Here is a 24108-nt window from a genome sequence, read left to right on the forward strand (position 1 = left end):
TGCTAACCTTGCCAGTAAAATCCCACAGACTCAGGCACTTATCAACACATATCTCTCAGGCAGCTATCCAAACTCTCTTCTTCTATCACCAGTCAGCCCGACAGATGTTGTGTCCATCATACACTCACTAAAAACCAAAGCTGGGAACATCAGTGAAATCCCATCCATTGTATACAAGAGAGCCCCCCAAGCCGTTGCGCCACCTATAGCTCTGCTGTTCAACAAATCCCTTGAGTGTCATACCTTCCCTGGTATTCTTAAAAAAGCAAGAGTAAAGCCAGTTCATAAAGGAGGTAATCCGGCAGACATAAACAATTATAGACCAATATCAAACCTACCCTTCCTATCAAAAATATTTGAAAAAATTATCTACAAACAGCTCTACTCCTATCTCGTAAAATTCGACATTCTTAGCCCCTGTCAGTTTGGCTTCCGCTCCCAAAAGAGTACCAACGATGCAATTATTAGTCTCCTTGATATAATTTACTCAGCCCATGACAAAAATGAGTTTCCGATTGGACTCTTCATTGACCTGAGAAAGGCCTTTGGCACTGTTAATCACAATTACCTCTTACATAAACTCCATCATTTTGGAATCCGATGCCATGCACTGGATTATATCCAATCCTATCTTAGTGATAGACACCAATGTGTAACAATCAATAATATAACCTCTCCCACTCTACCAATAACCGTTGGAGTACCACAGGGCAGCATCTTGGGTCCTCTAATATTTCTTATATACATCAATGATCTGCCTAATGTCTCTAACATTCTGAAACCTATTTTCTTTGCTAATGATACTACCCTCATCTACTCTAACCCCAACCCACATACACTAATTGATGTTGTTAATAATGAACTAAAAAAAGTCCACTTACGGATGTCATCCAATAAACTAACACTAAACATAGAAAAGACCTACTACATCTTATTTGGAAACAAATCTACAAATGCAATTCAGCTTCAGATAGATAATGTAAACGTTTGCAATAAAAATGATGGAAAGTTTCTCGGCCTATTCCTAGACAAGAGACTCAACTTCAGCACCCACATACAACACATAACTAAGAAAATCTCTAAAACAGTTGGGATACTCTCCAAAATCAGATATTATGTACCTAACTCTGCTCTCATCTCTCAATATTATGCACTAACCTATCCCTATCTTAATTATGGTATCTGTGCATGGGGTTCAACCACTGCAAACCACCTCTAGTCCATCATCACCCAGCAAAAATCTGCTATCAGAATAATAACAAATTCTGCTTTCAGACAACACTCAGCCCCCATTTTTAACTCCCTTAACATGCTAAACATAATCTCATTAAACAAAATTTCTTGTGTCAATTACATTTACTAAACCCTGTTCCTAAATGCAAATCCTTCTCTGAAACTCTCCCTGGACAGATGTAATAGGACCCATTATCACCACACCAGAAATAAATGTCTCTTTGATATCCCCAGAGTCAAACTTAATCTGTGAAAACACTATGCAAATAAAGGGACCCAGTCTATGGAACTCACTCCCTAGTGAATTGAAAAGTTGTCCAACTTTTGCATCATTCAAAAACAAAACTAAAAACTACCTAATCTCATCTGCATAGTTTTTTTTACCTTGCTGCTTTAAAATTGCACTGTATCTATTGCTACCCAATCTCCCCATCTTTATGTACCCAATCCGAACATCTTTACCAATGTGATCATTACTGTCTTCTTATATGTGCTATCAATCTGCTGAACGGTGTCTGTTAATCTTGTTTAAATTACCAATCAAGTTGTCAATGTAATCAACCAGAGCTTTAATATACCAATGTGCTTTAATATACTTACTATTCTCTCTCATCTCATTTGTTTTCTTGCAATGTATCCGCTATCATTTTATTAATTCTGCTAGAATTTACCTATTTAAAATTATCTGTTAGATTAAGGCCCTGCCCGAAACGCTGCGCGTACTAGTGGCTTTACAAGATTGTAAATACTATGCTATGTATTCTCTCTAACCCAATGTACCTTCTTGTATATAAATAAATAAATAACTAAATAAATAAATAAATAAATAAAATAATAAATAAATAAATAAATAAATAAATAAATAAATAAATAAATAAATAAATAAATAAATTATATTATACAAATTGTTGCAATATTGACAATGATATCAGAAAACAGAGGTAATTCATGATTAATCAATTTGTGAGAAAGATAAAGAATGTTATCCACAAGATATTTAGTAGTATACTACAAAAGCTAAATTATTAATATATCCTAAAATAAGTGACAAAATGTTTGTGAGCCACTTGGAAAGTTTGTAGGTAATAAATCCCATATAAGTAATATTAAATCTCATGGAACAGTTAGAAACAGCAAAACAAATATATTTGAATTACGTATTGTTTATATATAAATCAATAATATAACAATACCCTATTTGCTTAATCAACATGATATTTCGCTGTCAAATTAATAAAAAAAGTTATCCATATTAAAACTGAATGTGGTATAAACAGCATACGTTTTTAGTAAGCATTTATGCAGACAATTACCTACATAAGAAAACATCAACATTTATGTCAAAATATTGAAACAATATAACCAAACAAACAAGCAAATTCATCACAGGAATTTAACCCTTTAACTCAGAAATAAAGAGATTGAGGAACATTTTAAGTGGTAGTTATTTTAGACTGATTGGTAGTGATCTTGTAATCACTCTTGTATATGGTTGGACGGAGTTTCCATTTGTTTTTTTTATATATTCCTATGTGTGTGTATACATCGGGCTTATAGAGGAGCAGGGATTTTATGCCAATGCTGCGAAGGCCTTTTTCCAGGTTGCACACTTGCTCTTCGTTTGTGAAATCTTCATTGTAAATACATATTACATAGTTTGAACCCTTATTAGGACTGATTTTCGCGAAATTAGATGGAAGTTGACCATCAACAATTCCCCTCGTTACCAATTTCCAAAAATGATCTCCTTTTACACCTGTGTCCACATGCAGGAGCCATTTACCGCTTGTAACATGGTACTTTTTAGCTAGCTCACGAATGGTCGGTAAGTCAATTGGTTTTCCAGACTCCTTCAGGTCTTCCCAAGCGACCAACAGCTCGTCCACTTCTGCTTCAGGTATTTCTGAGTCGTCAACATTGTAGCCGCGGACACAAAGCCAACCAACACCATCAGCTCTGGAAATTAAAAATCATGCAGTTAGATGCATATTTCTATGCATCATTTAAACAAATATTTGTTTCTGTGTAAATATTTTGGGACTTGTGAATTGTTTAGTAAACTTTTAAAGTTTAAAAATGCATTCGAACGAAATTCAGTGCTAAGGTTCACTTACGAGATTGAGAATAGAGGAAACTACCTTTTCTAGATGTAATAGTCTCGGAGAGAAATGGTGGCTTTAACACTGCAGTTTTTTTTTTTTAGATATATACAAGAGTTGTTACATTCTTGTACACTAAGGTAGCTAACATGGGAATGTACCTCAATGCTAAAAGTGAGTGCCGTACTAGATTCACATAGAATATTTTCAATGTCTATGTCAACCGCGCCCTCACACACAACTACAGTTGGAATCAAGTTGACGAGGAACTCTGTAAGGCAGGTTCTATCGATAATGGATAATTTAATGGATGTGTCGAGAAAAACATCAAAAGGAAGGTGCGCCGATATACACCTTCAGATACAACAGACAACAGTACATCATCGGTCCACACTATTAAAATATTTTAAAGAAACTTCTACGCTCACAAAATTGAAGAGGGTCCTAAAAAAAACATTACTGACAGAAATGTGACGCCTACTGACACCAACCAAAAGACTGAATTAATAATTTATTATAAGAGCAAGAAGATTGCCACCTTGCTTATGAAGAACTCTCCTAACACCAGAAAAAAACCCTTGAAAGAGACAAATGTCTTCGATTCCTCCAAATGCTCACTTAGGGACTGTCAGCCTCAACGAATTTAATATATAGGCAAGAGAGCAACATCCCTTTCAAAAAACCTAGCAATGCACGAGCAGCAAGGACCTATAAAAAAAAACATACAATCTCTATACTTAACCAGACCATCATCAAAGATATACTCACAAACAACAGCAAAATAATCGAAAGATACACCAACAGCAGTCTGGCAGTGTCATGTGGCCATATATATATATATATATATATATATATATATATATATATTTTTTTTTTTTTTTTTTTTTTTAGATATATACAAGAGTTGTTACATTCTTGTACAGCCACTAGTACGCGTAGCGTTTCGGGCAGGTCCCTGGAATACGATCCCCGCCGGGAAGAATCGTTTTTTCATCCAAGTACACATTTTACTGTTGCGTTAAACAGAGGCTACAGTTAAGGAATTGCGCCCAGTAAATCCTCCCCGGCAAGGATACGAACCCATGACATAGCGCTCGCGGAACGCCAGGCGAGTGTCTTACCACTACACCACGGAGACTACAAATATATATATATATATATATATATATATATATATATATATATATATATATATATATATATATATATATATATATATATATATATATATATATATATATATATATATATATATATATATATATATATATATATATATATATATATATATATATATATATATATATATATATATATATATATATATATATATATATATATATATATATATATATATATATATATATATATATATATATATATATATATATATATATATATATATATATATATATTAGTATATTTTGGTAGCAGTCTTTCCTGTAGACATATTTTATTAAATATGACCGAAAAAGTAAGATTAATAATTCTATCACGAATTTTCTCAATCTTTCGTACATTATGCTTCACTGTTGGAGGTAAATCAAAAATCACTTCTCCAAAATTCATTTTTATTTCTAGTCTGACGCGACACGGGCGCGTTTCGTAAAACTTATTACATTTTCAAAGACTTCACAAATACACAACTGATTAGAACTTGCGTTTCCCTGATTTTATATCTACATTTGAGTGAGGTGGGAAGGGTGATGTGGCATTACATTTGAGTAAGGTGGGAAGGATGATGTGGCATTAGAGGATATTAATAGGGTATTAAAAGTATCAACACAAGACAGAACACGAAACAATGGATATTGAATAGAAGTGTTTGTAGAAAGCCTATTGGTCCATATTTCTTGATGCTTCTATATTGGAGCGGAGTCTTGAGGTGGGTAGAATATAGTTGTGCAATAATTGGCTGTTGATTGCTGGTGTTGACTTCTTGATGTGTAGTGCCTCGCAAACGTCGAGCCGCCTGCTATCGCTGTATCTATCGATGATTTCTGTGTTGTTTACTAGGATTTCTCTGGCGATGGTTTGGTTATGGGAAGAGATTATATGTTCCTTAATGGAGCCCTGTTGTTTATGCATCGTTAAACGCCTTGAAAGAGATGTTGTTGTCTTGCCTATATACTGGGTTTTTTGGAGCTTACAGTCCCCAAGTGGGCATTTGAAGGCATAGACGACGTTAGTCTCTTTTAAAGCGTTCTGTTTCGTGTCTGGAGAGTTTCTCATGAGTAGGCTGGCCGTTTTTCTGGTTTTATAGTAAATCGTCAGTTGTATCCTCTGATTTTTTGTCTGTAGGGATAACGTTTCTATTAACAATATCTTTCAGGACCCTTTCCTCTGTTTTATGAGCTGTGGAAAAGAAGTTCCTGTAAAATAGTCTAATAGGGGGTATAGGTGTTGTGTTAGTTGTCTCTTCAGAGGACAAGTTGTCTCTTCAGTTGCCTCTGAAGAGACAACTAACACAACACCTATACCCCCTATTAGACTATTTTACAGGAACTTCTTTTCCACAGCTCATAAAACAGAGGAAAGGGTCCTGAAAGATATTGTTAATAGAAACGTTATCCCTACAGACAAAAATCAGAGGATACAACTGACGATTTACTATAAAACCAGAAAAACGGCCAGCCTACTCATGAGAAACTCTCCAGACACGAAACAGAACGCTTTAAAAGAGACTAACGTCGTCTATGCCTTCAAATGCCCACTTGGGGACTGTAAGCTCCAAAAAACCCAGTATATAGGCAAGACAACAACATCTCTTTCTAGGCGTTTAACGATGCATAAACAACAGGGCTCCATTAAGGAACATATAATCTCTTCCCATAACCAAACCATCGCCAGAGAAATCCTAGTAAACAACACAGAAATCATCGATAGATACAGCGATAGCAGGCGGCTTGTCGTTTGCGAGGCACTACACATCAAGAAGTCAACACCAGCAATCAACAGCCAATTATTGCACAACTATATTCTACCCACCTCAAGACTCCGCTCCAATATAGAAGCATCAAGAAATATGGACCAATAGGCTTTCTACAAACACTTCTATTCAATATCCATTGTTTCGTGTTCTGTCTTGTGTTGATACTTTTAATACCCTATTAATATCCTCTAATGCCACATCATCCTTCCCACCTCACTCAAATGTAATGCCACATCACCCTTCCCACCTCACTCAAAAGTAGATATAAAATCAGGGAAATGTAAGTTCTAATCAGTTGTGTATTTGTGAAGTCTTTGAAAATGTAATAAGTTTTACGAAACGCGCCCGTGTCGCGTCAGACTAGAAATAAAAATGAATTTTGGAGAAGTGATTTTTGATTTACCTCCAACAGTGAAGCATAATGTACGAAAGATTGAGAAAATTCGTGTTAGAATTATTAATCTTACTTTTTCGGTCATATTTAATAAAATATATATATATATATATATATATATATATATATATATATATATATATATATATATATATATATATATATATATATATATATATATATATATATATATATATATATATATATATATATATATATATATATATATATATATATATATATATATATATATATATATATATATATATATATATATATATATGTCGTACCTAGTAGCCAGAACGTGCTTTTTGGCCCTCTATGCAAGGCCTGATTTGCCTAATAGGCAAAGTTTTCCTGAATTAATCAATTTTCTCTAATTTTTTTCTTATGAAATGATAAAGCTACCCATTTCATTATGTACGAGGTCAATTTTTTTTATTGGAGTTAAAATTAACGAAAATAGATGACCGAACCTAACCAACCCTACCTAACCTAAACTAACCTATCTTTATAGGTTAGGTTAGGTTAGGTAACCGAAAAACTTAGGTTAGGTTAGGTTAGGTAGGTTAGGTAGTCGAAAAACAATTAATTCATGAAAACTTGGCTTCTTAGGCAAATCGGGCCTTGCATAGTAGGCTGAGAAGTGCGTTCTGGCTACTAGGTACGACATATATATATATATATATATATATATATATATATATATATATATATATATATATATATATATATATGTCGTACCTAGTAGCCAGAACGCACATCTCAGCCTACTATGCAAGGCCCGATTTGCCTAATAAGCCAAGTTTTGATGAATTAATATATTTTCTCTAATTTTTTTCTTATGAAATGATAAAGCTACCCATTTCATTATATATGAGGCCAATTTTTTTTATTGGAGTTAAAATTAACGTAGATATATGACCGAACCTAACCAACCCTACCTAACCTAACCTAACCTATCTTTATAGGTTAGGTTAGGTTAGGTAGCAGAAAAAGTTAGGTTAGGTTAGGTTAGGTAGGTTAGGTAGTCGAAAAACAATGAATTCATAAAAACTTAGCTTATTAGGCAAATTGGGCCTTGCATAGTAGGCTGAGAAGTGCGTTCTGGCTACTAGGTACGACATATATATATATATATATATATATATATATATATATATATATATATATATATATATATATATATATATATATATATATATATATATATATATATATATATGTCGTACCTAATAGCCAGAACGCACTTCTCAGCCTACTATTCAAGGCCCGATTTGCCTAATAAGCCAAGTTTTCATGAATTAATGTTTTTTCGTCTACCTAACCTACCTAACCTAACCTAACCTAGCTTTTTTTGGCTACCTAACCTAACCTTACCTATAAATATAGGTTAGGTTAGGTTAGGTAGGGTTGGTTAGGTTCGGTCATATATCGACGTTAATTTTAACTCCAATAAAAAAAAATTGACCTCATACATAGAGAAAAGGGTTGCTTTATCATTTCATAAGAAAAAAATTATAGTAAATATATTAATTCAGGAAAACTTGGCTTATTAGGCAAATCGGGCCTTGAATAGTAGGCTGAGAAGTGAGTTCTGGCTACTAGGTACGACATATATATATATATATATATATATATATATATATATATATATATATATGTCGTACCTAGTAGCCAGAACTCACTTCTCAGCCTACTATTCAAGGCCCGATTTGCCTAATAAGCCAAGTTTTCCTGAATTAATATATTTACTATAATTTTTTTCTTATGAAATGATAAAGCAACCCTTTTCTCTATGTATGAGGTCAATTTTTTTTTATTGGAGTTAAAATTAACGTAGATATATGACCGAACCTAACCAACCCTACCTAACCTAACCTAACCTATATTTATAGGTAAGGTTAGGTTAGGTAGCCAAAAAAAGCTAGGTTAGGTTAGGTTAGGTAGGTTAGGTAGACGAAAAAACATTAATTCATGAAAACTTGGCTTATTAGGCAAATCGGGCCTTGAATAGTAGGCTGAGAAGTGCGTTCTGGCTATTAGGTACGACATATATATATATATATATATATATATATATATATATATATATATATATATATGTCGTACCTAGTAGCCAGAACGCACTTTTATGCCTACTATGCAAGGCCCGGTTTGCCTAATAAGCCAAGTTTTCCTGAATTAATTGTTTTTCGACAACCTAACCTACCTAACCTAACCTAACCTAACTTTTTCGGCTACCTCACCTAACCTAACCTCTAAAGATAGGTTAGGTTAGGTTAGGTAGGGTTGGCTAGGTTTGGTCATATATCTACATTAATTTTAACTCCAATAAAAAAAAAATTGACCTCATACATAATGAAATGGGTAGCTTTATCATTTCATAAGAAAAAAAATAGAGAAAATATATTAATTCAGGAAAACTTGGCTTATTAGGCAAATCGGGCCTTGCATAGTAGGCATAAAAGTGCGTTATGGCTACTAGGTACGACATATATATATATATATATATATATATATATATATATATATATATATATATATATATATATATGTCGTACCTAGTAGCCAGAACGCACTTCTCGGCCTACTATGCAAGGCCGGATTTGCCTAATAAGCCAAGTTTTCATGAATTAAATGGTTTTCGACTACCTAACCTACCTAACCTAACCTAACCTAACTTTTTCGGCAACCTAACCTAACCTATGAAGATAGGTTAGGTTAGGTTAGGTAGGGTTGGTTAGATTTGGTCATATATCTACGTTAATTTTAACTCCAATAAAAAAAAATTGACCTCATACGTAGTGAAATGGGTAGCTTTATCATTTCATAAGAAAAAAAATTAGAGAAAATATATTAATACAGGAAAACTTGGCTTATTAGGCAAAATGGGCCTTGCATAGTAGGCTGAGAAGTGCATTCTAGCTACTAGGTACGACATATATATATATATAGATATATATATATATACATAAATATATATATGTCGTACCTAGTAGCCAGAACTCACTTCTCAGCCTACTATTCAAGGCCCGATTTGCCTAATAAGCCTAGTTTTCCTGAATTAATATATTTACTATAATTATTTTCTTATGAAATGATAAAGCAACCCTTTTCTCTATGTATGAGGTCAATTTTTTTTTATTTGAGTTAAAATTAACGTAGATATATGACCGAACCTAACCAACCCTACCTAACCTAACCTAACCTATATTTATAGGTAAGGTTAGGTTAGGTAGCCAAAAAAAGCTAGGTTAGGTTAGGTTAGGTAGGTTAGGTAGACGAAAAAATATTAATTCATGAAAACTTGGCTTATTAGGCAAATCGGGCCTTGAATAGTAGGCTGAGAAGTGCGTTCTGGCTATTAGGTACGACATATATATATATATATATATATATATATATATATATATATATATATATATATATATATATATATATATGTCGTACCTAGTAGCCAGAACGCACTTCTCAGCCTACTATGCAAGGCCCGATTTGCCTAATAAGCCAAGTTTTCATGAATTAATTGTTTTTCGACTACCTAACCTACCTAACCTAACCTAACTTTTTCGGCTACCTATCCTAACCTAACCTATAAAGATAGGTTAGGTTAGGTTAGGTAGGGTTGGTTAGGTTCGGTCATATATCTACGTTAATTTTAACTTCAATAAAAAGAAATTGACCTCATACATAATGAAATGGGTAGCTTTATCATTTCATAAGAAAAAAATTAGAAAAAATATATTAATTCAGGAAAACTTGGCTTATTAGGCAAATCGGGCCTTGAATAGTACGCCAAAAAGTGAGTTCTGGCTACTAGGTACGACATATATATATATATATATATATATATATATATATATATATATATATATATATATATATATATATGTCGTACCTAGTAGCCAGAACGCACTTCTCAGCCTACTATGCAAGGCCAAATTTGCCTAATAAGCCAAGTTTTTCTGAATTAATATATTTTCTATAATTTTTTTCTTATGAAATGATAAAGCTACCCATTTCATTATGTATGAGGTCAATGTTTTTTTATTGGAGTTAAAATTAACGTAGATATATGACCGAACCTAACCAACCCTACCTAACCTAACCTAACCTATCTTTATAGGTTAGGTTAGGTTAGGTAGAAGAGAAAGTTAGGTTAGGTTAGGTTAGGTAGGTTAGGTAGTCGAAAAACAATTAATTCATGAAAACTTGGCTTATTAGGCAAATCGGGCCTTGCATAGTAGGCTGAGAAGTGAGTTCTGGCTACTAGGTACGACATATATATATATATAGATATATATATATATATATATATATATATATATATATAGATATATATACATATATATATATATATATATATATATATATATATATATATATATATATATATATATACATATATATATATATATATATATATATATATATATATATATATATATATATATATATATATATATATATATATATATATATATATATATATATAGCCAACGAATTGGTAGGGCAGATCCTACCAGAGCGTATGAGAGAGACAGCGGGAACTCATGATCAAACGTTCATCGAAGCAGCCAGACAATGGGACACCATTGCACACCCTCAACCCCGACCACAAGTCCCAAAAGACCACAAGCAGGCCCACTGGGATAGCCCCATAATGGAAAAGACTGTCACAGCAATGATTGACAACGCTGATGCTGAAAACAAAGCCCGCCTCCTAGCGGTAACAGCACCCCACGCCGGGGATTATTTATTTGCTGTGCCCAATGCAGCCCTGGGAACTCGCCTCAGTCATGACGCTCTCCGCATTGGAGTTGCCCTTCGCCTTGCCGCCCCCATCCTCATCGAACATAGGTGCATCTGCGGAACTGCGATGGCAGACCAATATGGTCGTCATGGTCTGGTATGTCGTAAATCACAGGGTAAAATTGCAAGACATGAAGAAGTCAACGACATCATCAAGAGGAGCCTCGCCACAGCCCACTGCCCGGCACAAAGAAAACCACACTTATCCAGACCTAACGACCCTCAGAAGCGCCCTGATGGGGTCACCTTGCTACCTTGGAAGGATGGTAAGCCAGTGGTATGGGACTACACGTGCGCTGCCACACTGGCCAGTACCTACCTATACTACAGCACACGTGAAAGCGGTGGTGCTGCTTCTTTCAGGGAATCGCAGAAAATTATTAAATACAGAGGTCTAGCACACTGCTACAGCTTTGTTCCGATCGGCTCGGAGACCCTCGGTTCGTGAGGAAAATGTGCATTGAAGTTCCTGAAGGAATTGGGGGACAAATTGATCATCGCTACAAAAGACCAGAGAGCAAAAAGTTTCTTGTTCCAGCGCCTCAGTGTTGCGATTCAGAGGGGAAATGCCTGTTGCGTCTTGGGCACTAGTCCAACTTCAGAGGAATTCGAAGAAGTGTTTGACTTGCAACAATGATCGAACCCGTCTGTGACATTCATCAATGTTTCCCATTGTTGTGTTTTTCAAGAGATCCATAACCTTTAAGCACCTTTTTGCATTATTATTTTTGTATCAACCCATGTATATCTTGTAACCATCAAATGCATAATAAAGCACAAAAAATAAAAAAGGAAGGGGGTGGTAGGAGAAAAGCACACAGAAACTGTATTGGAGGGGATCTAAACATTCCCTCTAATGCGTTACGCGTGGTTTCCTCCGAGGCTATGGGTCCCCCTTCTTCCAGCTAGAGGTGGTACACCCTTCCATATTTAAAAAAAAATATATATATATATATATATATATATATATATATATATATATATATATATATATATATATATATATATATATCCACAAGGGTGTGAGGCGGCAGCCCATGCAGCTCGAGCCTTCATCGCCAACATCACCGACGAAAAGGCCCTTATCAAGCTAGATTTCAAAAATGCCTTCAATTTGGTGCGGAGGGATGCTGTACTCCGTGCGGTTCATAGTCATTTCCCTTCCCTCTACCCTTTTGTACATTCATGCTCCAGTATGGATCTTAAGCTACTTTTTGGCGAACATGAAATTGACTCGCGAGAAGGCGTCCAACAGGGTGACCCCCTCGCTCCTCTCCTTTTCTGCTTAGTCATCAAACAAGTCACAGAGGTCCTGTCCAGCGAGCTTAACATCTGGTTCTTGGATGATGGTACCCTAGCTGGTTCCCAAGACTCCCTCCTGGAGGACATCAGAAAAATCCAGGAGCAAGGTGCAGTTTTAGGCCTCACCCTGAACCCTTCTAAATGTGAAATAATATGTTCCAACCAGGGCATCGTAGAGAGAATAGAGGGTCTTCTGCCAAATATCCATAAAACTAAACCTGAAGACAGCACACTCCTAGGAGCTCCCCTGGGGTTGAAAGCCATCGATGAGGTCCTTGATAAGAAAATCGCCGACCTTAAGAGGATGGATGGGAGGATTGAGGATATTGATGCTCATGATGCACTCTACCTCATCACCAGATGTCTGTCCCTCCCCAGGTTAACCTACTTTCTGAGGTGTTCACCATCTTACAGTAGCCAAAAACTAAGTGAGTATGACCGGTTACTGAAATCAATGCTAGAAAAAGCCCTTAACCTCTCGATGACCTACAGTGGAAACAAGCCTCTCTTCCCGTAAGACTTGGGGGCCTCGGAGTTCGAACAGCAACGCAAATCGCTGTTCCAGCCTTCCTGTCCTCCTTATCAGCATCCGACGACCTTGTGAAGGAAATTCTACCTGCCCACTTACATCAGCTGGCAGGTGTACATGATCCCAATTTTACACGCTGTGCCACAGAGTGGGCCTCTCGTGCAGACCAATCACCTCAACCACCATCCCCAAAATCCCACAAGCAATCCAGCTGGGATGGTCCCATTGTAGACCAAGTTGCTGCAGAGTGCCTGGGTGCTGCAACAACACAACACGACATTGCTCGCCTCACAGCAGTAGCAGCACCACATGCAGGGGATTTCCTGTTAGCAACCCCAATGTCGGCAACTGGCACGCGTCTCACACCACACGCCCTCCGAATTGCTGTGGCCCTCCGCCTTGCTGCCCCAATCCACACCAGATATAGGTGTATTTGCGGCGAGGTGGTGGCTGACAGGTACGGTCACCATGGCCTACTCTGCCAAAGCACAGGGGGATGGCACTCGAGGCACAGTGAAGTTAACGACATCATCAAGAGGAGCCTCACCACAGCTGGATGCCCAGCTGAAAGAGAGCCCCGTTACCTAACGCCCCGTAACTCTGATGCTCTTATTGGTCGCCCGGATGGTATCACAGTGAACCCCTGGAAGAATGGCAAGCAGTTGGTATGGGACTACACGTGCGTATCAACCCTGGCTAACACCTACATTAACCTCAGTGTTGCACAACCAGGTGGCGCTGCCACCCACAGGGAAGCAGCCAAATCCCGTAAGTATAGAGAACTGGATCACCACTACAATTTTGTCCCCATTGCTTCTGAGACGCTCGGCGCCTGGGGTAAAAGTGCTACCAGTTTTTTGAAGGAACTGGGTTCTAGGCTCATTGAAACAACAAGGGACCCGAGAGCTGCAAGCTTTCTTTTCCAGCGCCTCAGTGTGGCGATACAGAGGGGAAATGCGCACTGCATCCAGGGTTCCTTCCCGCCATCTGAGGAGCTGGAGGAACTCGACAACCTATGACAACCATCTTTGTAACCCATATGTAACTCCTTTTTTGTAACAAACTTCAAATAAAGTAAATATATATGTGTACATACAAAAGAATGGGGGTGGTAGGAGAAGATAATATTAGTGTTCAGTGAGAAACCACAAGGTCTCCTCTGAATACTTTTTATTTTCTTCTCCGAGGCTATGGGTCCCCACATTGGCACCAGAGGTGGTACCCTCACAAACTATATATATATATATATATATATATATATATATATATATATATATATATATATATATATATATATATATATATATATATATATATATATATATATATATATATATATATATATATATATATATATATATATATATATATATATATATATATATATATATATATATATATTTTTTTTTTTTTAGATATATACAAGAGTTGTTACATTCTTGTACAGCCACTAGTACGCGTAGCGTTTCGGGCAGGTCCCTGGAATACGATCCCCGCCGTGAAGAATCGTTTTTTCATCCAAGTACACATTTTACTGTTGCGTTAAACAGAGGCTACAGCTAAGGAATTGCGCCCAGTAAATCTTCCCCGGCCAGGATACGAACCCATGACATAGCGCTCGCGGAACGCCAGGCGAGTGTCTTACCACTACACCACGGAGACTACAAATATATAAATATATATATATATATATATATATATATATATATATATATATATATATATATATATATGTATATATATATATATATATATATATATATATATACATATATATATATATATATATATATATATATATACATATATATATATATATATATATATATATATATATATATATATATATATATATATATATATATATATATATATATATATATATATATATATATATATATATATATATATATATATATATATATATATATATATATATATATATATATATATATATATATATATATATATATATATATATATATATATATATATATATATATATATATATATATATATATATATATGTATATATATATATATATATATATGTATATACATATATATATATATATATATATATATATATATATATATATATATATATATATATATATATATATATATATATATATATATATATATATACATATATATATATATATATATATATATATATATATATATATACATATATATATATATATATATATATATATATATATATATATATATATATATATATATATATATATATATATATATATATATATATATATATATATATATATATATATATATATATATATATATATATATATATATATTTATATATTTGTAGTCTCCGTGGTGTAGTGGTAAGACACTCGCCTGGCGTTCCGCGAGCGCTATGTCATGGGTTCGTATCCTGGCCGGGGAAGATTTACTGGGCGCAATTCCTTAGCTGTAGCCTCTGACCGAAAAAGTAAGATTAATAATTCTAACAAGAATTTTCTCAATCTTTCGTACATTACGCTTCACTGTTGGAGGTAAATAAAAAATCACTTCTCCAAAATTCATTTTTATTTCTAGTCTGACGCGACACGGGCGCGTTTCGTAAAACTTATTACATTTTCAAAGACTTCACAAATACACAACTGATTAGAACTTGCGTTTCCCTGATTTTATATCTACATTTGAGTGAGGTGGGAAGGGTGATGTGGCATTACATTTGTGTGAGGTGGGAAGGGTGATGTGGCATTAACACAAGACAGAACACTAGGGGATATTAATAGGGTATTAAAAGTATCAACACAAGACAGAACAGAAACAATGGGTATTGAATAGAAGTGTTTGTAGAAAGCCTATTGGTCCATATTTCTTGATGCTTCTATATTGGAGCGGAGTCTTGAGGTGGGTAGAATATAGTTGTGCAATAATTGGCTGTTGATTGCTGGTGTTGACTTCTTGATGTGTAGTGCCTCGCAAACGTCAAGCCGCCTGCTATCGCTGTATCTATCGATGATTTCTGAGTTGTTTACTAGGATTTCTCTGGCGATGGGTTTGGTTATATATATATATATATATATATATATATATATATATATATATATATATATATATATATATATATATATATATATATGTATATATATATATATATATATATATATATATATATATATATATATATATATATATATATATATATATATATATATATGTATATATATATATATATATATATATATATATATATATATATATATATATGTATATATATATATATATATATATATATATATATATATATATATATATATATATATATATATATATATATATATATACATATATATATATATATAGGGGGGTACCACCACTGGTGCATTTATAGGGACCCACAGCCTCAGAGAAGGGAACACAGAGCACTCAGGGAAAAACTTGACATTTAACTCTGAATACGAAAGAGTGTTCACTTCTCCTACCACCCCCTTTTTTTTTTTTTATTTATTATGATGTACACTTTATTATGCAAGGTTATACAGTTACATATCTGATTTTATACAAAAAATAAACATTAAGAGGACACAAGAAAAAGTTCGCTTCCTAGAGGCTGTAGATTTCCTCGAACTCCTCCGACGCCGGGCAGGAACCGAGGATGCAGCGGGCATTTCCCCTCTGGATCGCGACACTGAGGCGCTGAAAGAGAAAACTTGCTGCTCTAGGGTCTCTTGTGGTGTCAATGAGCTTGGAACCAAGATCCTTAAGAAACCTTCTTGCACTCTCACCCCATGGGCCTAGGGTCTCAGACCCTATTGGAACGAAATTGTACCTTTGATCTAATTGCCTGTACTTGACTGACTTTTGTTTTTCTCTGTGTGTCGCTGCGGCTCCCGCCGTGCCGGCAGAGAGGGTGATGTATGTCGTTGCCAGGGTGGATACGCAAGTATAGTCCCATGCTAACTGCCTGCCACCCTTCCACGGACGCAGTGTGATTCCGTCTGGTCGGCCGGCAAAGCTAACAGAGTCACGGTTCAGTAGGTTGCGGGGCTCTCTCTCCGCTGGACACTGAGCAGAGGCAAGGCTTCTTTTAATGATGTCGTTGACTTCGTCGTGTCTAGTGTGCCAACCACCCGATTTTCCACAGTGCAGGCCATGCAATCCATATTCGTCAGCATCTGCCTCGCCGCAAATACACCTGTGAACAGTGTGGATAGGGGCAGCTAGGCGGAGAGCGACTGCAATACGGAGCTCCTGCGGATCAAGACGTGTGCCTGTCGCAGACATAGGGACTGCCAGAAGGAAGTCCCCTGCATGGGGAGCCTGCACAGCTGTGAGGCGTGCACGATCACTGGGGGTTGTTGCTGCCTCCAGCAAAGCTGTGGCTTCTTTGTCTACAATGGGGCTGTCCCAACTGGATTGTTTCTTGGCTTTCGGCATGGCTGGTCTGAGTGCTGGGTCTGTCATGGCACCCCATTTCGTGTCGCATTCCGTGTAGTGGGGGTCCTGTATCCCCGCTACATCACTCAGGGTGTCAGGTAGAATTTCCTTAACCAGGTCATCTGATGCTGAGGAGGAAGACAGGAAGGCTGGGACAGCAATTTGGGTGGCGGTGCGGACACCCAAGCCACCGAGCCTGACAGGAAGAGTGGCTTGTTTCCACTGGCATTCGTTGAGGGAGAGGTTAACAACTTTTTCCAGCATGGTCTTCAGTAGGAGGTCATACTCGTCAAGCTTTGGGTTGTTGTAAGATGGGGCGCACCTCAGAAAGTAGGTTAGCCTCGGAAGGGAAAGGCATTTGGTGAGGAGATAAAAAGCATCGTGGGCATCGATGTCACCTATTCTGTCTTCCATCCTCCTAAGGTCTGCGATTTTCTTGTCGAGGATCTCCTCAATGGCGTTAGACCCGAGGGGAGCTCCAAGGAGGGTGCTGTTCTCGGCCCTAATGACATGGGCTCCAGGCAAGGCAGACCTTATTCTAGCTACGATGTCTGGGTTGGAGGAGACTACTTCACACTTGGAAGGGTTCAGGACGAGACCCAGGCTTACTTCTTGCTCCCTTATTTTCCTGATATCTGACAAGAGGTGGTCTACGGTGCCAGCTATAGTGCCATCATCCAAAAACCAGATGTTGAACTCGCTGGACAAGCTTTCGGTGATTTCTTTTAAGACTAAGCAGAAAAGAAGGGGAGCAAGAGGATCACCTTGCTGAACACCTTCACATGATCTGATTTCATGTTCACCAAAGAGCAGTTTTGACTCGCCACTGTAGCACGATAGTATGAACGGGTAGAGGGGCCGGAAATGGCGATGTACGGCACAAAGTACTGCATCTCTTCTTACCATGTTGAAGGCATTCTTAAAGTCCAGTTTGAGCAGGGCCTTTTCATCAGAAATGTTTGTGATGTATGCTCGTGCTGCATGGGCAGCCGCTTCACAGCCTTGGGGGATTCCAAATCCTAGCTGGATTGGTTTCAGCAATTCAGCCGCTTGCTGGCTGACAACCCTCGTAGCAGCCTTGGCAATCAGGCGTCGGAGAGTGTTGCCAACAGCGATTGGCCTGATTCCTTCGTCCTTCTTTTTGAGAGCACAGAGGGAGGCACCAAAAAAGAGAGGCCTGATGACCTCAGGTATCTCACCAGCCAGACACATGTTGACGAACCTTGTGAGTTCCATAAGAAGATCTTGTGCAGCATCACCAACCGCAGGATTTAACATTTGCTTGATATGTTGAGGTTTTAACCCTGTAAAGCCGCCTGCTGACCCAGGTGGAAAAGAAAGGGCTGCTTTGTAGACCTCAGATTCACCAACGGTTAATGGGTCTGAAATGGTGTCTGCTGATGGCGGAACGATGTTGTCGCCTTGAGGGGCTCTGGGTGGGTGCTTGCTTTGCAGGGCCCGTGCTGTGGCTGAGTTTCGAGGAGCAATTTTCTCGTCACTGGTGAGGACTCTAATAGCACTTGCGGTATTTCCCTCTTCAATTTTCTTGGTGATTTGTGCTCTGATTTTGTACGTTTCCGGTATGTTGTTGTTACCATTTCTGCGGTGGATGTGTTTTGCTCGTAGAGGCAGGCGAACTAGGTTGTCCCCCCTTGGGTATTCATTTATCGCCCTCAGGACCGAGGAAGCAAGTGATTTGTCCCTCCTTGGAGGGACGTTGAGGCATACATTGCCAAACAGAAGGACATTATGCCACGCTTGAATGTTTTCCGGTGCATCATTGACCCTTTTCAGAAGATTACAAAGTTTGGCTGCTGCATTTGGGCGGGCTGCTTTTGGGTTGTGTGGTAATGTTCTAGCAGACGTCACTATGATCGCTTGGGTGAGGTTCTCAGATGAGATTAGGTTAATGGGAGTCTCTTCCCTAACTGTTAATGGCAGCTGGCCATTGCTTCCCTTCGGAAGCTGGTGGGAACCACTGCATCTTTCGTCGTTGAAGGTGTGAAAGCGGATAACACCACCGGTGGAGTTTATGGCGGTGTTTTTGTTGCATACTCGGCAAAAACCTCTTTTAGGAGCAGTTGTTGGCACCTCAAGGCTTGTGGAGTCCTGCCCGACCGCTGGGACCCCTTCCATTTCAACTCGGTTGGCAGAGTTAAACTGTGCATTATTCTATAGAGGGGAGCAAACACACTGGGTCATGGCCAAGCAACTGGGTGTGGAGCCAGCAACTGGGTGTGGAGGCATCAACTGGGTGTGGAGCCAGCAACTGGGTGTGGAGGCATCAACTGGGTGTGGAGGCATCAGCTGAGTGTGGCGGCATCAGCTGGGTGTGGAGGCCGCGGCCGGGTGTGGAGGCCGCGGCTGGGTGTGGAGGCCGGTGGGGCGAGGGTCAGCTCAGGTAGTGAGGTGCGGGGGGGGGGGATGGGGTCGGTTTGGGGGGGGGGAGGCGTGGTATCGAGTGGGCTATACACATGACACACAATATACATTCATATATATGTACACCAGGGTATGTATGACACAGAATATGGGGTTGGCACTTTGTTATATGTATGACACTTTGTGGTGTGTATGGCACTGAGTATCGGAGTTGGCACTTTGAGATGTATATTTCACTATGGCACTATATATACATGGTATTCACTTTGTATGTCGGGGCCTCAAAGTATACACCAAACAGACAGAAATTGTTCACTATCATTCACTGAGCCCACGAGGGAGGTGGTGGGGTGGTGTGGTGGTGAGGGCAGTTTGAAATGCGGCCACTACCAGCCTCCTCCGCCTGACCGGTGAGCGGGTGTTCCTAGTGACGCCTTACTCTAAGGTTCACTTTCCCTCACGCGCCTCCCTCCGCCCCCGCCCTTCCCCATCCCGCCCCGGCCGTTAAGGTGGTAGGCCTCCCTCACTGGCACTGTTGCTGGTGTGTTCAAGCTTGACAAACAGGAGAAAATTGTAAAATACCGTTGACTGGGACGATGGAGGGACTTCAAACGCTGAAATTGTCTTCTAATGATGTTCACATATGTCCTGACCAACGCCCCACCTGCTTGACCTCAATGTTTTGTGATAAAGTATGAAGGTAGCCCGGAGCTCCACGGTGCGTCCGGTCTCCACGATACCCCGAGGAGGTATATATATATATATATATATATATATATATATATATATATATATATATATATATATATATATATATATATATATATATATATATATATATATATTGTGACGATAATCTCCTTCAAGAGATTGAGCCTGCTCTTCCCTTCATAATTACGTCGTCACAATTATATAATACGACTATGGAAGAAATGTCCAACAACGACAACAACACCAGCAAGGCTTGCCAGGGTGAGCAGAAACGTATGCAGCCAGCCACCTGTTCGAACTCCAACCACCAAACTACCCGTTGATCGCTACGGCTCCGCTGATTGGTCGCCGGTCTGGCTGCACCTGCCTCGCCCCCCCCAATACTACCTGATGTCTGGGGTCGCCCCAACATCAGTCTTCAGAATGTTCAGTGCTTTCGTAGCCAGCACTCCTCCCAGCTAGACGTTAGCGTGTACTGAGAGAGGTGGTGGCTTTAAGCCAATATTCCAGCACCTCCCACTTACCTTTGTGTTGCACTTCTTGTTATTTTGCCTTAACGTAACTTTTCATTGTGTCATTTAAGTATTCTTATTATTTTGATTGATTGATTTTATTATACATATTTGTTTGTGCATTATTTTCATGTTTTGATTTATTTAACGTAATTAAAATTTCATTGTTAAAGTTTACTTGTGTTTTGTGTGTCTTCTCCTTACCTTACCACAGACGAAGTTCCAGTTTTTCTATTTTTTTTATAACTATGTGACGAGGCCATACCCCTAGCCTTAAACAGCCGAACACCAACGCGTTACCGTCACAAGTTATATGGGGGCCTGTCCTAGGAGCTTCACTCAGGTACTGGTGTCAAGTGGTAATTGATGGTAAGCGTATTTAACTTTGTTAACGTAGCTTTACTATTTTTCATTCAATTTCATTTTTTATAAGGTGCGGTGTATTGTGCATTACGAGAGTAACATATAGTGAAGGTGAGACAACTTTGGATTACGTGGTGACTGTAGGCCGCAGTCATACTCTTAATTGGTCATCTCTCCCTCCTTGTTATTACTCGTGTTTACCATCTATGTCCCTTGAATATTTCTCATTCTGACAGATCATCATATTGGTACCCTGGTACTGTGGTCTGCCCCGGGTCAAGAGTACCCAATCTTCTGCAATCTGACTGTAGGAGGACAAAGAGGGCCATAGTTCCTCTAGCTCGAACTTTAGTTGCTGAATTGGGACCTCAGCAGCAGTTCTCGTCACCAGTTGACACCTCGCACCCCTACACGTCAGTCAGAGATGATGATACATACAACGGTAGGGAATTAGCTTATTTTTTCAGAGCACAAAAGTTCGCTAATTCTGTAAGTATCATATTAAATTCAGTGGGAAAAACTTGCTTTATGTCCTATAGAGACTTGGCAAGGTATGCCTACATCCTTGGACTACCAATTTTACTTTTGAAGCATTTAACTGTTTCATTTGTTTTCGAAACTCTGTTTCATTTGTTAGTAGGATTTTCTTGCCCTTATTCTCTTACATGAGTACCGGGTACAAGATTTCCTGCGCCCTTGATTTAATTTAATCATTTAATATCTTTCACTTAACGTTAATTGTTAAAGATCACACAGGATAGGTACCAGTTGCCACGTTGTCCTGTTTCTGACATTTCATTATTGAACATTCATGTACCTTTATTTGCTAATTTCACCATGTTTCGTCTCCAAACTTTCCGTGCAAATCCAGCAGGTGAAATAGGGACTTTAAGTCGTGCCAAGAGGACTGAATTACAAACTCTTGCACATGAGTATCAACTAGAAGTTCCCTATCAAGCCAACAAAAATGACCTACACAACCTGTTGCTGGATTACTATTTAGAGCAAGGTAAGATAGACTCTGAAACTCATGAAACTTACTATATTGCAGATAAAACTGACTTGGCAACGATGAAACTTAAACTAGAGCTGGCTAAGATTGAACGTGAGCAGCAAAAGGAAGCCCGCGAACAGCAAAGGGAAGCCCTCGAACAACAAGAACGAGCAGCTGCCATACGAAGAGAAGAACAAGAACGAGAAATCACCCTCAGAGAACGTGAAGCTGCCTTGAGGAGAGACGAACAAGAACGTGAGGTTGCACTACTCCAGGAGCGGGAACGAGTACAGCTTGAAACCAAACGACGCGAGTTGGAGATGCAACGCGAACATGACAAGCAACAAGCGACTCTGGCTCTTGAGTGTCGTCAACGGGAATACACGTTGGAAACTTCACACCTCGCTCAACGCCAGCAAGCTACTGCCAATCTTCCCGTCAGTTTTAATATATCACATGCAAGTAAGTTAATGCCATCCTTTGTAGAAGCAGAAGTTGATGTTTTTTTCACCACCTTTGAAACCCTTGCTAATCAACTCAGTTGGCCTGTCAACCAATGGGCCACACTTCTCAGAGTCCATCTTACAGGTAGAGCTGCAGTCACACTCAGTACTTTGGCGTCTGAGAATGACTACTACACTCTGAAACAAGCAGTGTTGGACGCCTACCTCCTCTCTACTGAAAGTTATAGAAGGAAATTCCGTGACCACCTGAAGGCAAGTACCACTACCTTCCTCGAGTTTGCTAACACGAAACGGAGGTATTTCATGAAATGGCTGGAAGCAGCACATGTCTCTACTTTTACAGAACTCGTCAACCTGATGCTTGTTGAAGAATTCTTGAGACGTGTGCCGCCTCCTGTCCGCCTCTACTTAGCAGATAAAGAAGAAACCGACTACCTGAAGTGTGCTAAGTCGGCTGACACTTACAGCCTAATCCACCGGCTGACACCTGAACCATCCTCCAGTAAGAAGTCGTGGTACAGTTACGAGAAGGTGAGCCCCGATCAAGCTGGTTCACAACTGTACTGCAAGTATTGTAGACTCTATGGACATACCATAGACAAGTGTGGTAAGTCTCAATACAAGGGAACCACTGACCAACAACGACCCAAACCAACTCCTCCTAAGTCCGGTAAGCCTGTGATGAATGTTGGTGTTGATGTTAATGATCTTTCTCTTTTCAGTAACCACCTGTATACTGGAACTGTCTCTGCCAACGGTTCAAATCCGGAGGGACGTTTCAAATTGAAGATCTTGAGGGACACAGCGGCTCTACAATCGATCATCTTGAAGTCGGCTGTGCCCAACATAGTCTACACCGGGGAAACAGTCTTCATCACTGACCTCACTGCTACCACTCCATACCCTCTCGCCAGAGTCCACCTGGATTGTCCCTACGTGAACGGGGAAGTCCAAGT

General features: G+C 38.4%; 1 protein-coding gene across 3 annotated transcripts in view; it reads right to left on the minus strand.

Annotated features, from left to right (window-relative positions):
• Nucleotides 1–2215: 2215 nt before the first annotated feature.
• LOC123774864 (UPF0696 protein C11orf68 homolog) overlaps nt 2216–24108 on the minus strand; it is a 113678-nt gene continuing 91785 nt past the window's right edge. For all 3 annotated transcript variants that reach the window (XM_045769530.2, XM_069316577.1, XM_069316576.1), the window contains exon 3: nt 2216–3189. In XM_045769530.2, the coding sequence (XP_045625486.2) occupies nt 2667–3189 (523 nt within the window). In that variant the 3' untranslated portion in view covers nt 2216–2666. The remainder of the gene's footprint in view (nt 3190–24108) is intronic.

Source organism: Procambarus clarkii, chromosome 84, assembly GCF_040958095.1.
Source record: "Procambarus clarkii isolate CNS0578487 chromosome 84, FALCON_Pclarkii_2.0, whole genome shotgun sequence".
Classification (NCBI taxonomy): domain Eukaryota; kingdom Metazoa; phylum Arthropoda; class Malacostraca; order Decapoda; family Cambaridae; genus Procambarus; species Procambarus clarkii.